The sequence below is a fragment of the Xyrauchen texanus genome, chromosome 49, assembly GCF_025860055.1.
Source record: "Xyrauchen texanus isolate HMW12.3.18 chromosome 49, RBS_HiC_50CHRs, whole genome shotgun sequence".
Classification (NCBI taxonomy): domain Eukaryota; kingdom Metazoa; phylum Chordata; class Actinopteri; order Cypriniformes; family Catostomidae; genus Xyrauchen; species Xyrauchen texanus.
In genome coordinates this window covers 5,849,519-5,864,434 of record NC_068324.1, presented here as the reverse complement: position 1 = coordinate 5,864,434, position 14,916 = coordinate 5,849,519, and the positions used below count along the sequence as shown (strand labels likewise).

Here is a 14,916-nt window from a genome sequence, read left to right as displayed (position 1 = left end):
GTAATAGCATTACCGCTAACTCCAGCTATCTTAAACCACACAACTGATCCCATAGCAGTTTGAGCAAGGACACCTTCCTTAAACCACATAACAAATGATACAGAATCCAGGTGACAGATTGAGGACTGTTACAGATCAAGATTAAGCTTTGTTGGTGGATTATTCCCAGCTCAATCACAGAGCACTTCCTCTGGTTCCCCCTTACAGATAATTTAGGTCTGGTGTCCTAAAAAGAAATGAGTATGATCAATATCAGCTGCTAGTGCTGTAGATGATCAGTCTGACATATTACATAAGACTAGCCATAAAAATGACCAATGAAGGGGCCAATCTCACAGGCATAGATTCATCTCAAGTCTAAAGGGGCATCCCAAACCCCACACCTCTGAACTATTCTATGGCATTTTATTGTGTAAGTAGTGTAAGTAGTATTTTAACACTGAAAATGCAACAAAAAGAAGCGTACTATGAGTACCCGGACGATGCACCTAGTCAACTGTCAAAACTGAGTGTGTAATGTTGGATACTTCGTGCATTCAACACTCTCGGTTTGACAAAACAATTGTAAAAAATTGAGAATGTAATAACTAGCTGGAACTTATGAGAAAACAGTACCGTATAAAATGCAAGCATTCCCATCAACCCATGCTGTGTGAATATGTACATTATTTGCGATAGAAGTGTTGAATTGAAGCAAAATCTTTTCAGCAAGCCAGGTCACTCAGCTGCCATCTTTGGAATACACCCGGGCAGCTATTTTTCTATATAAACTAGCGGCATGCTGGTGCAGCTCCTATCTACTTGAATGCGGAAAGACCAAGATCTCCAAAATGGTTAGACAAAATTAAGATCAAAGAAAATATTTCAAATCAGCAGTAAAATCTGACTTCACTGGTATCATAAATTGTGCTTTCTCACCTCAGATAACACTTAAAAACAAACTTTTTACGGCTTGTATAGCTAATGCTCATATGAGTTCTCGATTTGATTGAAAGGAGATGTCTGTCTCTAAAAGGTGACTGGCTCTTTTATCTGTAAGGCGGGACTTCCTTTCTAAATCCGTTGACCATTGGGCATTCCAATTTCTACCATTCATTTCAATAGAAGTGACACATCTCTCATATAGTCTCTGACTGAGGTTGGCTAATGTGCTAAAGCAAGTGCGTGTGTTTAAAATGTCACGTCAGCTGTGAAACGCGAAAACTTCTGTGCAGAATAATGTGATTAAATGTGATACTATGCTTTTAAAATTCATACACTACATGGCTTAGTGTATATTGTAAGTACATTGTGGAAAGTGCATCATTTGGGACACAGCTTAAGACTAGAAAAGATTAACCATTAGCTGTGACACCAAGTGCAAATATAGTTTTAAAGGGATAGCTCAAACTAAAATTAAACTCACTTCATTGTATAGTAAGTACAACTTTATTCAAGACACAAAGGTCCATAGAGACAACACCGTACAGATATATATAAATAAATAACAATACAAACTGTTAAAAATTATGCGGAAGTGGCATCATTTATAAAACATATACAGGCTTCGGGTCCAATGTTTCCAAAAGCAAGATGTATACCTTGTGTCACTCTTAGAAACATCAACTATGGACACAATGATCATATTCTTAGACCCTGTCAGTCTGCACATGAATCCATACATACAATTTCTTAAAACAGCATTAAAAGTGGGCACATTGTTAGACACAAACATTTCACAGGCACTACTCCACCTAGGAATTTTAAGCACAATTCTCAGCGCATCATTATAAGCCACGTGAAGTTTTTTCATTTTCGACTTACTAAAATTACACCACAGTTGGGCTGTATATAGTGAAGTGCAATAGGTTTTGAAGAGTGAGATTTTAACATCAGGAGTGCACATATGGAATTTGCGTGCCAGCATGTTCGCCTGCCCATACAGTTTTCTACACTGACGCTGCACATCATCATCATCACAGAGGTCATCTCTTATCACATGGCCCAGATATTTCACTTTCTTTACAACCTCTAGGGGTTCACCTGCCAATAAGAAAGAAGGATAGACACATTTCGTATCCTCCCTGGTTCTGGCGATCAGCACCACACTCTTCATTGAGTTAAATTTTATATCAAACAATAAACCATATTGAGAACATATTCCAAGAAGTTGCTGCAGGCCAGCACTAGAGGGAGACAGTATCACCAAATCATCAGCATAAAGCATATGATTAATGAGACTATCCCCCGCCAAGCATCCAGTTCTACAGCCCTTTAAATCCATAGATAAATTATCCATGTACAGATTAAATAGCAACGGAGACAGAATTCCACCCTGCCGCACTCCATTGGAGACATAGAAAGGTGTTGACAAACTCATCCCCCACATGACTTGCATAGTTTGATGAGAGTACCAAAACTGCAGTATCCTAATTAGGTAAGAGTGGACACCACGCTCAAGTAGTTTACCAAACAGTTTCCCATGATTGATATGGTCAAAAGCCTTTGACGCATCCAGGAAACACATGAAGACTGTGCTATTGCGAGATCTGTACCTATGTACAATTTCTTTAAGTGCATAAATACACATATCAGTTCCATGCTTGTTCTTAAAACCAAACTGATTATCTGTTGACGCTATGTGTTCTGCAAGCCTATCCATAAGAATCCCTTCCAGCACCTTAGATAGTGTATTTGCAAGTGCAATAGGTCTATAGTTATCTATACTAGTTAATTTACCAGTCTTATTTTTGACTACAGGTACTAGCAAGACAGATAACATGGATCCAGGAAGTATGCCATGCTTCATTAACCCAGAAAAGCATACAGCAAGTAAAACTGAAATACTTTGACTAGCGTATTTCAGATGTTCTGCTGCTATTCTAGCTTTCCCACAGGCTTTGTTCATTTTAAGTTTGTCAATAGCATAACATACTTCCTCCGGCCTGATGACTACATCATCACTGTGAGGTATCTCTCCTATGTTAAACACATCGCTCTTCACACAGTTAAAAATTTTCTCATAATGACTCCTCCATAGCTCAGCAATGTTTTCAGGTTCAGAAATGCCCTCTATACTAGAAGGCAGTGGAATTTTGCTGTTGTTAACCACTTTCACCTCCTTCCAGAACTCATAAACATTATTAGTTTGTAACTTTCTCGCCATAGAGTTCGCCCTCATAGTCTGCTCATTTCTTTTTATAAAACGCACAGCATATTTAAACCTAGCATTAGACCGTACCTTGTGCTCACAGACTGGGCCATGCCTAGGTTTACCTGCTAAGACCCATCTTCTAAATGCATCTCTTGCCTCCATATGAACATCATGGACATAGTCATTCCACCCTGGTCTTACGATATGTTGTTTCACCACTTTACTTCTCAGTGATTCACTTCCATCAACTAAGCAGTTCACAATTCTATCATACATTACACATAGGTCATTATTGTGACTTACATTCTTACAGCTGCTATCCACACACATAATTGCATCAACAGGTAACTAAATATTTCTCAAGTACACATCAGTCAATAACTTGTAATATTGCAGATCATCTTCTGTAAGCCTTGTCCAGTCCAGCATCTCACCTGATTTATGGCTATCACTATAGACAATCTCAGGTAAACCCTTAGTATTTATGAACATAGAGACAGGAATATGGTCTGCTGTAGCCAAACCATATAGGATCTCAGCCTCCTTTATACAATCATGTGCATCAGCAGTAGATATACAATGGTCCAACCAAGATGTAGTATGCCAGGCTTCACTCACATGTGTATAGCTATCTGCTGGCAGTAATTCCTTAGTGGACAGAATAACCTTGTTATCTTCGCAGAACTGTGTCAAGTGTTGACCAAAAAGTGAATTAATATCTGATATATCAGCATTCAGATCCCCCAAGACAAATATGGATGTACATTCACTTTCCCTTATGTAAGATCCTATAGAAGCAAGCTTATTCAAGTACTCATTTTCATTTTTGTGACATTCATATGGAGTATATACATTTAAGATTATAAAAACATTCTTATTACGGACCACCTTAATTCCTATGCACCAGTCCACATCTAACCTGATCACAGTGACCAAAGGGTCAAATTTCTTGTGACTATGGCGTGACTATGCTGCCAATCAATCCCTTTGGCACAGCGCCATTAAAGTGGCCGCCATCACCAACCAATTACTGAGCGTGGTTTGGGTTCGAAGTCAGAGAGAGAAGTCAGAAAAAATATGCAATGAAATTGAATGAGAATATATTTATCTGTTCCATAGAAGAAACAAGTCATATGGGTCTGGAACGACATTTTTGGGTGAATTATATCACACATAATCTGTTGTGAAGGAACCACAGAGAATTTTTGTCCAGTGATAAGTGAATCTTAATTGGAACAAAGTCAATCTATGTGGTGGAACGAGGATATGCCAGAGAGACAGGTAAAGTCAAATTTAGATCTTTTTTACTCTCATCTCCTCTGTTAACTCTGGTTTTCTCTTTTCCAATCTCTCAAATGCTCTATTTGTCTAAACCATCCATCTGCCTCTCCTGTATTTCTCTTTATGGGCAATCTGTAAAAAAAAAGTGGGAAAAAGTCCAATTACACTGAACTGAGAACATTTTATCAAGACAGCATATGAATCTATATATTATTTGTTATATGGAATACTATCTGGCAATTACACAACATTTTATCCAAATGTGCTTACATACCTGAACAGATAAAGCAGTCCACTTATGTAGACATACTTAACACCCCCTCCCTCTCTCTCTCTCTCTCTCTCTCTCTCTCTCTCTCTCTCTCTCTCTCTCTCTCTCTCTCTCTCTCTCACACAGTCTTTATATCATTGTTGGGACTCTCTGTAGACTTCCATGCAATTCAGATCTAATGATAATTTATATCCCCTAACCCTAAACCTAACCCTCACAAAAACCTTTTTGCATTTTACATTTTCAAAAAACATTGTTTAGTATGTTTGCTAAGCCATTTCCCTAGTGGGGACGGCTGGCTGGCCCCACAAGGTAGGTGATCTCAGGTTTTACTATACTTGTGGGACATTTGGTCCCCACAATGTAGTAGAAACACACACACACACACACACACAACATGCAAACAACCTCCCTGCATGAAGCAACCGTACCTGATTTCATTATTTGTCAAATAGGAAGAAAATCAGACAGGGAATTGGCGCCCTTTTTCACAAGCCACGTTACAACACTGCCACCAAATGGCCGAATTGTGTAATTGCACCCTCTGTTTCTACCACAGTGGAGAGAATATAAGCTTTATAAACACATACACGCACACATTACACAGAGAAAGCTCTAAAAATCTGATTAAGGTCGGCTCGCCTTGGCAGCCCGTGTCTTTATTTATCTCAGTAAACACACGCTCACTTTATTCTGGGAATATGAAGCATGCCATAATTAGCAGAACATGGCTCCCTAATTGGGCTTTAATTGACATGAAGTGTGGCCAGGGCTGGGCCGCACATAGCAAAACATGCTGAGCATGTGGGCGTGACTATGCTGCCAATCAATCCCTTTGGCGCAGCGCCATTAAAGTGGCCGCCATCACCAACCAATTACTGAGCGCGGTTTGGGTTCGAAGTCAGAGAGAGAAGTCAGAAATATTTCCAACATTTACTTTTGTGGGGGTATATTTAGAGCATTAGAAAGAATATTCTGATCTATTTCATAATGCCAACAGTCTCGCTCCTGCTCAGAGCTTAATTTCTCTTACAAAAACTTGCCATGGTAACCATAGTTACTACATTTCAGGAGCCCATGTACCTGACTAGATTTATTGTTACTACTGTAAAACCAAATTGCTGTGTCCCAATTTGCATACTTTTCATCTTTGATAAAATGCGTGATTATAATTAGTGTGTTGTCTTATACGATGTGTTAACCCTGCTGCAAAAGACACGGCTTAAGCAAAGTTAGTGTGGTTTGCTGGTCTTCGGTGGTTTAAGCTGGGTTTAGCCGGCCTCCCAGCCTGGCCAAACTGATGTTTAGCTGTTTTGGACACTGTAAAGTGTGTTTATGTTTATGCTGACTTAATCTGCTTTTTGGGCATTGTAAAGTGTCCAAAACCCAACCCTTTAAAAACCATCAAAACAGGGGGCCTGGGTAGCTCAGCGAGTAAAGACGCTGACTACTACCCCTGGAGTCGCAAGTTCCAATCCAGGGCATGCTGAGTGACACCAGCCAGGTCTCCTAAGCAACCAAATTGGCCCGGTTGCTAGGGAGGGTAGTGTCACATGGGGTAACCTCCTCGTGGTCGCTATAATGTGGTTCTCACTCTTGGTGGGGCACGTGGTGAGTTGTGCATGGATGCCACAGTGAATAGAGTGAGCCTCCACACACGCTATGTCTCTGCGGTTGCCTGAAGCGGGCGCTGCAGGACAGGCTAAAAGGGGTTCACAAAAATATTGAAGATTCTATCAATTCTATCATCTACTAACCCTGATGATGTTCCAAACCTGTATGACTTTCTTCTTTTCAATAAGATGTAATTGTGACTTAGGCTGTCAGCCCCTAACATTTGGCTAACTATCTTATTTTGTGTTCCACAAAAGAAAATATACCTAAACAAACCCTGACCCTATACGCTAACCTTATAATGTATGTATACCTAACTAACCCCAACCAATAATTTTGACAGAATTTTCATTTTTGGGTGTACTATGACCTTCAATGAGAAAAAGAGATCCTAGCCTGGACACAAACAAGCTTAAAGTAATGTTCATACAAAAATGAAAATTCTCTTATTTACACACCCTCATGCTATCTCAGATGCGTATGACTCTCTTTCTTCTGGAGAACACATACAAAGATAAAATAAAATAGGTTAGTAGGTCCTCACAATGCAAGTGAATGGTGACCAAACCTTTGAATCAGTAACACTTATAGTAATGCATAAACCTCTAGTGGATTAATCAATGTCTTTTGAAGAGATCCAGTTGGTTTTGAGTGACAAATGATCAAAATATAACTCCTTTTTACTGTACATCTTAGCATTGCAGGGTCTAATCATGATTTCAAGCTTGATTACACTTCCTAGTGATTGACGCATGTGCAGAGCCCTATAGGAAGATGTGTAATCGTGCTTGAAATCATGATCATCAAGGAGAGAGCTGTCAAGATGTACAGTGGAAAAGGAGCTACATTTTGGTCTGTTCTCATCCAAATCCAACTGATCACTTCAGAAGACATTGATTTATACACTGGAGTTTGATGAATTATGTTTATGCTGATTTAATCTTCTTTTTGGACCTCCAAAGGCCTGGCCACCATTCAGTAACATTGAATAGACCTATAGAGCTGAAATATTGTTCTATTTGTGTTCAGCATATGATGAGAGAATTTTCACTTTTGGGTGAACTAACCTTTTAAATAAAACTAAAAGGTGCACACCTGCATGTCAGCACTGTGTGGGCAGCAGAGTTCCTCCGAGAGCTGTGTTGCACTGACAAATGCTCATCAAATGATACTTTAAGTGGCCTGCTTACATCCAGGACAAACACACAAACATCTCATATAGAGTGGCTTTCATACTCTCTTGGGGAAGGTGCAGATGTCAACCAGTGACCTCTCTATAGCTCCGTGCTATCACAGCCTTCAAGGACACTTAAGTTGTGTGTTAAGTGCTTTCCTGATAGTAAATTAAAAAACAATCTGGATTTAATAACAAACTCATTAGGCAATGCTAAAAGGATGGAACTTCCTTTTAATTAGACCCACACCTGATTAATGCACAATTAACTAAGCCAATTCATTTATCAAGACCTGGGTGGCATGAGAATGTAAACACTGTGGGTTCAGAAACCTCTCTTGCTTTCATTTTTTGTAAATGAAGAATATAATTACAGACAACAAGAGGCAAAACCTTAGTCTCTAGGATGTTGATATAGTATCATTCCAAACCTGTATGGCATTTTTTCTACTGTGGAAAACGAAAGTACAATGATCATTCTGCTCTTATCCATGGGATGGAGCTGTCAACATCAAACACCATTGGTTCTTGGGTATTTCATCATTGACATCAAATCTGGCATGATTAGTTTCCAGGCACCATATTTGAATGTACATAAACACGAATGACATTTAAGCACTATGGTGGAGTGGTAGATATTTAGTGAATAACAACTAAAAAATGATCTCAAAATTTACTCATGCCATCCCAGAAGTGTTTGACTTTCTTCAGCAGAACAAAATGAAGATTTTTAGAAGAATATCTCAGCTCTGTAGGTCAATACAATACAAGTGAACGGTGGCCAGAACTTTGAAGCTCCAAAAAGCACATCAAAGCAGCATAAAAGTAATCCATTAGACTCCATAAGTGGTTGAATCCATGTCTTCTGAAGCAACAGATCAATATTTAAGTCCTTTTTTACTATAAATTCTCCGTCCTTCACAGTAGGATGACTGGACATGGAATCGCCAAAAACAAAATAAGAAGAAGAACTCTTAAGAGAGAAGAGCGCTTAGCAGGGCTGTTTGAAAGCATTTAGAGTAAAAGACCCCCACCTATCATATCTCTTATAAGCATATGGATTTAACCACTGGAGTCATATGATTAACTTTTATGCTGCCTTGATGTGCTTTTTGAGATATTTTGGAGCTTGTTGACTTGTTTCATATGGACCTACAGAGCTGAGATATTCTTCTAAATATCATTATTTGTGTTTAGCAGAAGAAAGTCATACACATACATGGCATAGAATGAGGTTGAGTAATAGTTTATTTTTGGGTGAACTATTCCTTTAAATATAATCATCTGTATAAATATGATCTGTGGATTGACATTGTGGTTACCACTGAGGTGTCAAAGATACTGTTATTTAGATATTGTCAAGAGAAGCATAAGAGGGCAACTTTTAAGGGGCGAAATTAGTAAATTGGGTGACCTAAAGAATAACTGCACTTGCAAGTGCACAATTTTAAGCTTATTTGACGGTTTTGCTGCAGGTCTAAAAGAACAGGATGCTCTTTAACACTACCAGTATAGGGTAGTGTATGCAAGAAAAAGACAAATAAAATGATAGAATCTACTATAACACCATCTAAATGAGATTGCACAGACACAATAAAGTATAGTGTTTTAATTCTGTTTCATCACCTGAGAGTGACATATCCCTCATACATGAATTGTTAAGCGGTACAATTGTGACCATCATTTTAGCATTGTTTCACACTCAGAGCTCCCATAGTTTCAGAAGTGCAAAAACCACCTTTTTGGAGTGTTTTCACCAAAACTGAGAACCACTGTCAAAAGCCAGCACAGAACCTTAATATAACCCTGTAGAGCTCTGTAGGTTTTCTCAAACTGGGAATGAGTCTCTGACCACCTGTTGGCATTTGCTTCTTACATTTAGCAGGGAGAGACCAGCTTTGAAGAGACCAGAGAGAGGCCGCTTATATCTTCTCGTGCTTTTCCTTCCAGTTACTTTTCTCAAATTCAGGGCACTGACATAAACCTCCTGAAGTCAGGATGAGACTTGTGCTGAGAACGCTGGCAACCCTCACTAAACGATCTTGCGTACGCAACCTCTGGGGCCTTCCACCACATGTTGGCAGACTTTATTAGGTCCGGGAGGATGTCTGGCACCACTAAATTCTCCATTAGGAAGACCACAGGCAACACAGCCAATAGCAAAGCCCAGCCAACGACTCCCAGCCAATAGGACGAGCCTAGACGAGTGAGGTCATCCCTGATCTCGCCAATATGTTGGTGGGTGAAAACAGCCCAGCTGAGAAAGAAGAAGAATCCTGTGTAGAGGGAGAACATGACAAAAGAGTCAATAACAGGGATCTAAGGAAAATGTGTCATGGTAATGTGCTAATATTAAAATGAAGTAATATTAATTATTTTCTATTCAAGCATAAAAAAATAGGGTAACATTTTTTACATATTTTTTCACCAAATATTTTTATAGCATTTATTAAAATTAGTTAGTGGGTCATTTATGAATAAGGTTGTCCGAGGTAATAAAAATGTGAAATCTTTTAAAAATCCAATTTAAAACACAAGTCAAGATCATAGAGATATAATCTTTGTGTCTAATGTTTCATACAATTTTTTTAAATCATTTAAAGCATTTTCTACAAAAAATTAATAACATAATGACTTAGAAATGTCATAACCATCAGGTAAAAGGTATTAAAATGTTTTCCTTGCATTTATGAGTGTGTACACAACTTAATCGTTTATTTTTTATTTGTATTTATTAAATAATAATGCTACATAATAATACAATAATACATTATTATTTAATTTAATAACTATTTATTATCTGACTCAAGACAATCACAAGGTTTAGTCAGATTTCACAGGGTTATATGACCTGAACAAAAAGGACTTTTTATAACAAATTCAAATTGTAAAAAATATTTTTTAAACATCACACACAGTCTTGAGGGTCTTAAGGGGGTTTTGTTTTGGTCATATGACAACCAAATGGCAACCTACATGTTGGTGACACCACCTGACCTGACTTTGATTTGGTGGACAAAAGTTTTTTTAAATATTAGAAATATTTTAAAACAAAATAGTTTTACTACTTATTATTGAAAATTTGTAATAAAATATAATAATAATAAAAATAGTCTCCAGATGGTTACACTGCTTGACATTTTTTCTTTTAAGCCCAAGAAGATACTCAGGTGACATTTCACCCCACACTTCCTGTACCACTTGCCATAGATGTGTCCTGTCGGGCACTTCCCACACACCTTACAGTCTAGCTGATCCCACAAAAGCTCAATGGGGTTAAGATCCATAACACTCTTTTCCAATTATCTGTTGTCCAATGTCTGTGTTTCTTTTCCCACTCAATCTTTTAGTTTTTGAATGAAGATGGCTGCTGGAAATGTGGCCTGTCTAGATTTGATAAAAAAATATATTTTTTAAACAGTGTTGTTGCTGTTTTCTACATCAGTAATGTGCTGACTATATTTGTGATCAGCTGAATGCCACTTTGGTGAATTAAATGTACCAATTTCCTTCCGAAACAGCAAAATTTGTACATTATTACAAACTTTTGGCACCAGTATATATATACATACTACCATTCAAAAGTTTATGGTCACTTAATCATTCTTTATTATTATTATTATTTCTCACATTTTAGAATAACAGTAAATTAATCAAAACTATGGAATAATAGAAATGGAAATAAGAGAATTATGTTGTGACAAAAAAAAAAAAAATCCAAAATAAATCAATACTATGTTATATTTTAGCATCTTCAAAGTGGCCACATTTTGCCTTGATTTTGCAGACATATTCTCTTGACATTTTCTCAACCAACATCTTGAGTTATCACCTTGGGATGCGCTTAGTGTCTGCTTTTCTTAATTATTGTTATTTTTTTTTTTAATAAAAGTTTAGTTTTGTTATTAAATACATTTTACGGTAGACACGGTATATATATATGTATGTATGTATGTATGTATGTGTGTGTGTGTGTGTGTGTGTGTGTGTGACTTTGAACTAATTTATAATATATATATATATATATATATATATATATATATATATATATATATATATATATTAGTAAATTAATAGAAATTAAATAGAAATTTGAGTAATTAAAAACAAGATAATCTTACAGGAGGTATTTTCAAGTCATTGTTTTGTGTGAATTGTGTGTTGGTACAATGTTGGGCCACCAGTTGATGTCCAAAGTTAGTAGAAACCACTGCTCTAGAAGCTGGTTTGAGGCTGAGGAAAGCTACAAATAACAGTATTACCAGTAGGCACTAGAGTGTAGAGCAGCAGGCTGGTGGGGTCGAGGGCCTGGCCTGCCATGTGCAGTGAGCGGGTGTTTGAGTAGGACCGCACCGTTTGAGATGTCCAGCAGAGGGCGAACATGAGGCACAGCACTCCGGAGCTCACAGACATGAGAAAAGCGACCAATGCAAACACTCTCTCGGCCTTAAGATCTGTTTAAACAAAACAATGTTTTGTTGTAAACTTTGTACAGAACAACCCAGACCCATGAAAGCATAATATATATTAAAAAAAATTTGTATATAAACGATATATATATTTCCCTCACTTTCAGCATAGTAAGGGGCCATTCAGACCAAATGTGTTCTATGCATTTTTAAAGTTTATTTATTTTTTACTTAAAACACTGTCTAAAAAACCACTGCCCTTCGAGCAAAGATGTTGGTTTTGCACTTATTTACATATAAAAACAATTATAATATCTTAGCTCTGTAGGTCCATACAATCTCCACCTTTGACCAGCCCCGACCAGTAGGTAGCGATATGCACAAATAATGTGGAAGTGAAAGTGGAGATTTATAGTAAAAAAGGATTTAAAATGTTTCTCAACCACAATTATCATACCGCTTCTGAGTATTATTGATTATTATTATCCTGCCTTTATGTGCTTTTTGGAGCTTCAAATTTAGAGGGTGAGTAAATTAGAGAATCAGAATTTTTTAGTGACCTAGTCCTTTAAAAATGCCCAACATAAAGACATTAATTTACTGTTTCAGTTGTTTTTTTATGTTGTTACAACCATGTAATTGTGAAACAGCTTAAAATTGAACTGATTGTTTATGGCATCATCCTTCTAATTTGCATATGTATTCTTCTGAGGAAGAAAAATTACTATGGGGAATACCAGACAGGCTAAAACTAATCAAACATGTTCAACAGCAGCACACCTGAGCTCAGAAACCCAACACATAACCATACAGGAAGCATTAGATCATATTTGACATTTGGAGTTATTATGATAGTTGAAACATCAGAAGTTATGGAATTTCCAATCATTATTCAGGGTTTTCATATATATATATATATATGTTACATTAAAATTGGTTTATTTACCATTATATAAATAAATACAAATTAGAGGTTGACCAATATTGGATTTTGCTGATGTATTGTGTTGACAGGCAATTCATCTGCCAATAGTTTTTAAACTTGGAAGCCTATATGATATGACCTTAAAATTTGGAAAACTGAATTTAAGACTTTTTAAGGATCTGCGGGAACCCTGTTATTACAGGGGAATTTCACACCAAACCATTTTAAATCTCTGGTCTGTACTGGTCCAAAGGCAACTGTTTAAAGCTTGTAAAACTGCCAAACAATTCCTGTAAAGCTTTTAGTTCCTAACACGTGGCTATATTATTCACTTTCCAAAATACCAATACTACCAAAGACCTAAACACTCACACCAGGAGCACACTTACTGTAATGCAAACATGATGTAATGTTGTTGTTTTACAGTATTACTATTACATATCTTTATAATGGGCTTTTGTATGCGAGTAATCAAGAACAAAGCAAAAGGCTCAAACAAAGGTTCCTAGAATGTTACTCTAAAAAACATAATAATAACTCATATTTCACCTGTAAAGCACCTTACATGCCTTTCAAGATTAAAGCTCAAAATCTTGACGTAGTGTAAAGCACACACATATCACACACCTTTAGTAATGTCTTTGGCCGTCCAGCTGTCATCCATGCTGGTCTCATTTCCAGAGGACCACAGACCTCTGTCATTCAACCACTGAGGTGCCCAGATGGCATAGCTAATAAACAAACAACCCATCAAGCCAATGCATGACTCAATGAATCGAAAATGGCTCCTCGAGTCAACCAGTTCTGGCCCTTTCATTGTTCTAATGAGAGTTAGAAAGAGATGAAGTAAAATGGTGAGATATAACAGTACAAGAAGAAACAAAGTTGAGTTTTCTTATCACATTTCAAGTTTATCTCTTGAAATGAGCATTATAATGGGTCATTACTAAAGAAAATAAATTTTCTTACCTCAAATGGCACACTATAATGAGAAGAGTCTTGAAAATGTGTTTGTTAACTGTTATTTGATGATTCCCAATTGTTTTCCCCACAGTACAATGAGAGTGATTGTTTCAGCAACTGATCACACTCAAATATCTAATTAATTGGGGACAGAGAAACAGAGGGGTTAGAAACAAACTGTACAGATATGAGTCTCTTTCACTTCCCCCTCACAGAATTGTAATATGACACTGTAAAGATTTCCCTCTGCCCACATTGGAGATCTACTTACTGTGGAAACTCCCCCTCCACCATGCATAAGCACATAAATAGATGCAATCAGAGAGAAGTTCAATTCCCCCAGAAACCCCTGTGTGTCAGTCAGTCGCTGCGGTTTGGATAGTGAAAATGATATTTTACAAATCAGCTTACTGTTCTCATTGTGTATGCATGTAGCCTGTATTTCTAAAAACTGAGGTCCAAACTCAAGCAGCTCAGAAGTGACATGAACGTACACTACCCGTCAAATATTTGGACACACCTACTCATTAGGTATGCTGACGAAGCCAACATACTGTTATTGCACAAATCTTTTCAGAGCTTTTTCAAAATCCGTAGACCAAGAACCAAAATTTTGAATAAACTCTTCCTAGAGTTTTCAAGCTACATTCATCAAACTTGGCACAGACCTTTAGACTGTTCTGGAATGATGTTCTATGTCTTTTCTAACTGATCAAAAGTGGGAAAAATTCCATAGACTTACATTGATTCAATATTTGAATTGGCCAACGGAATGCTCATGATTTCAAACTCCCAACTTTCAAAAATTCAAATGTAAACAAACTCACAAAAGGTCTTTAATCTGCTTTAAGTTGTTTTCTCTATCTAGCTAGATATCTAGTTAGAGGTCTGTATAACCATTAAACTTAAAAAATTTAAAACTAGTTTGAACTTTCAGACATGTCAAGCCATGTCTTGTCAAACTTCACTCTCTAGTTTTTGACTATTACCATTTTAAACATTTGAGAAATATAGTCATCAAAACTACTTATGAAATATCTACAAATTCTACAAATGGAAGATTGGGAATTATTTAGGGACCAAAAATGTAAAATATATCAAGACTAGTTTATATTTTGGCTCCTTCAAAGTAGCTAACATTTGTCT

General features: G+C 37.1%; 1 protein-coding gene across 1 annotated transcript; it reads right to left on the bottom strand.

Moving 5' to 3' along the window:
• Positions 1–9,093: 9,093 nt before the first annotated feature.
• On the bottom strand, positions 9,094–13,942 carry LOC127640737 (uncharacterized). The gene is made up of 4 exons (XM_052123454.1): positions 13,777–13,942; positions 13,435–13,628; positions 11,736–11,927; positions 9,094–9,749 (listed from the first exon to the last, which is right to left on the bottom strand). Exons 2-4 carry the CDS (start codon positions 13,622–13,624, stop codon positions 9,439–9,441), a joined length of 693 nt encoding a protein of 230 aa, XP_051979414.1. The 5' UTR covers positions 13,625–13,628; positions 13,777–13,942; the 3' UTR covers positions 9,094–9,438.
• Positions 13,943–14,916: the final 974 nt, after the last annotated feature.

Bases quoted from the DNA above. Each gene is read 5' to 3' on its own strand.
- LOC127640737 (XM_052123454.1), bottom strand. From the start codon at position 13,624: ATGAAAGGGCCAGAACTGGTTGACTCGAGGAGCCATTTTCGATTCATT. The intron at 11,928-13,434 runs GTGTGTGATATG...TTGTTTAAACAG, and splicing joins GGCCAAAGACATTACTAAAG to ATCTTAAGGCCGAGAGAGTG. The intron at 9,750-11,735 runs GTAATACTGTTA...CCCTCTACACAG, and splicing joins CTACACTCTAGTGCCTACTG to GATTCTTCTTCTTTCTCAGC.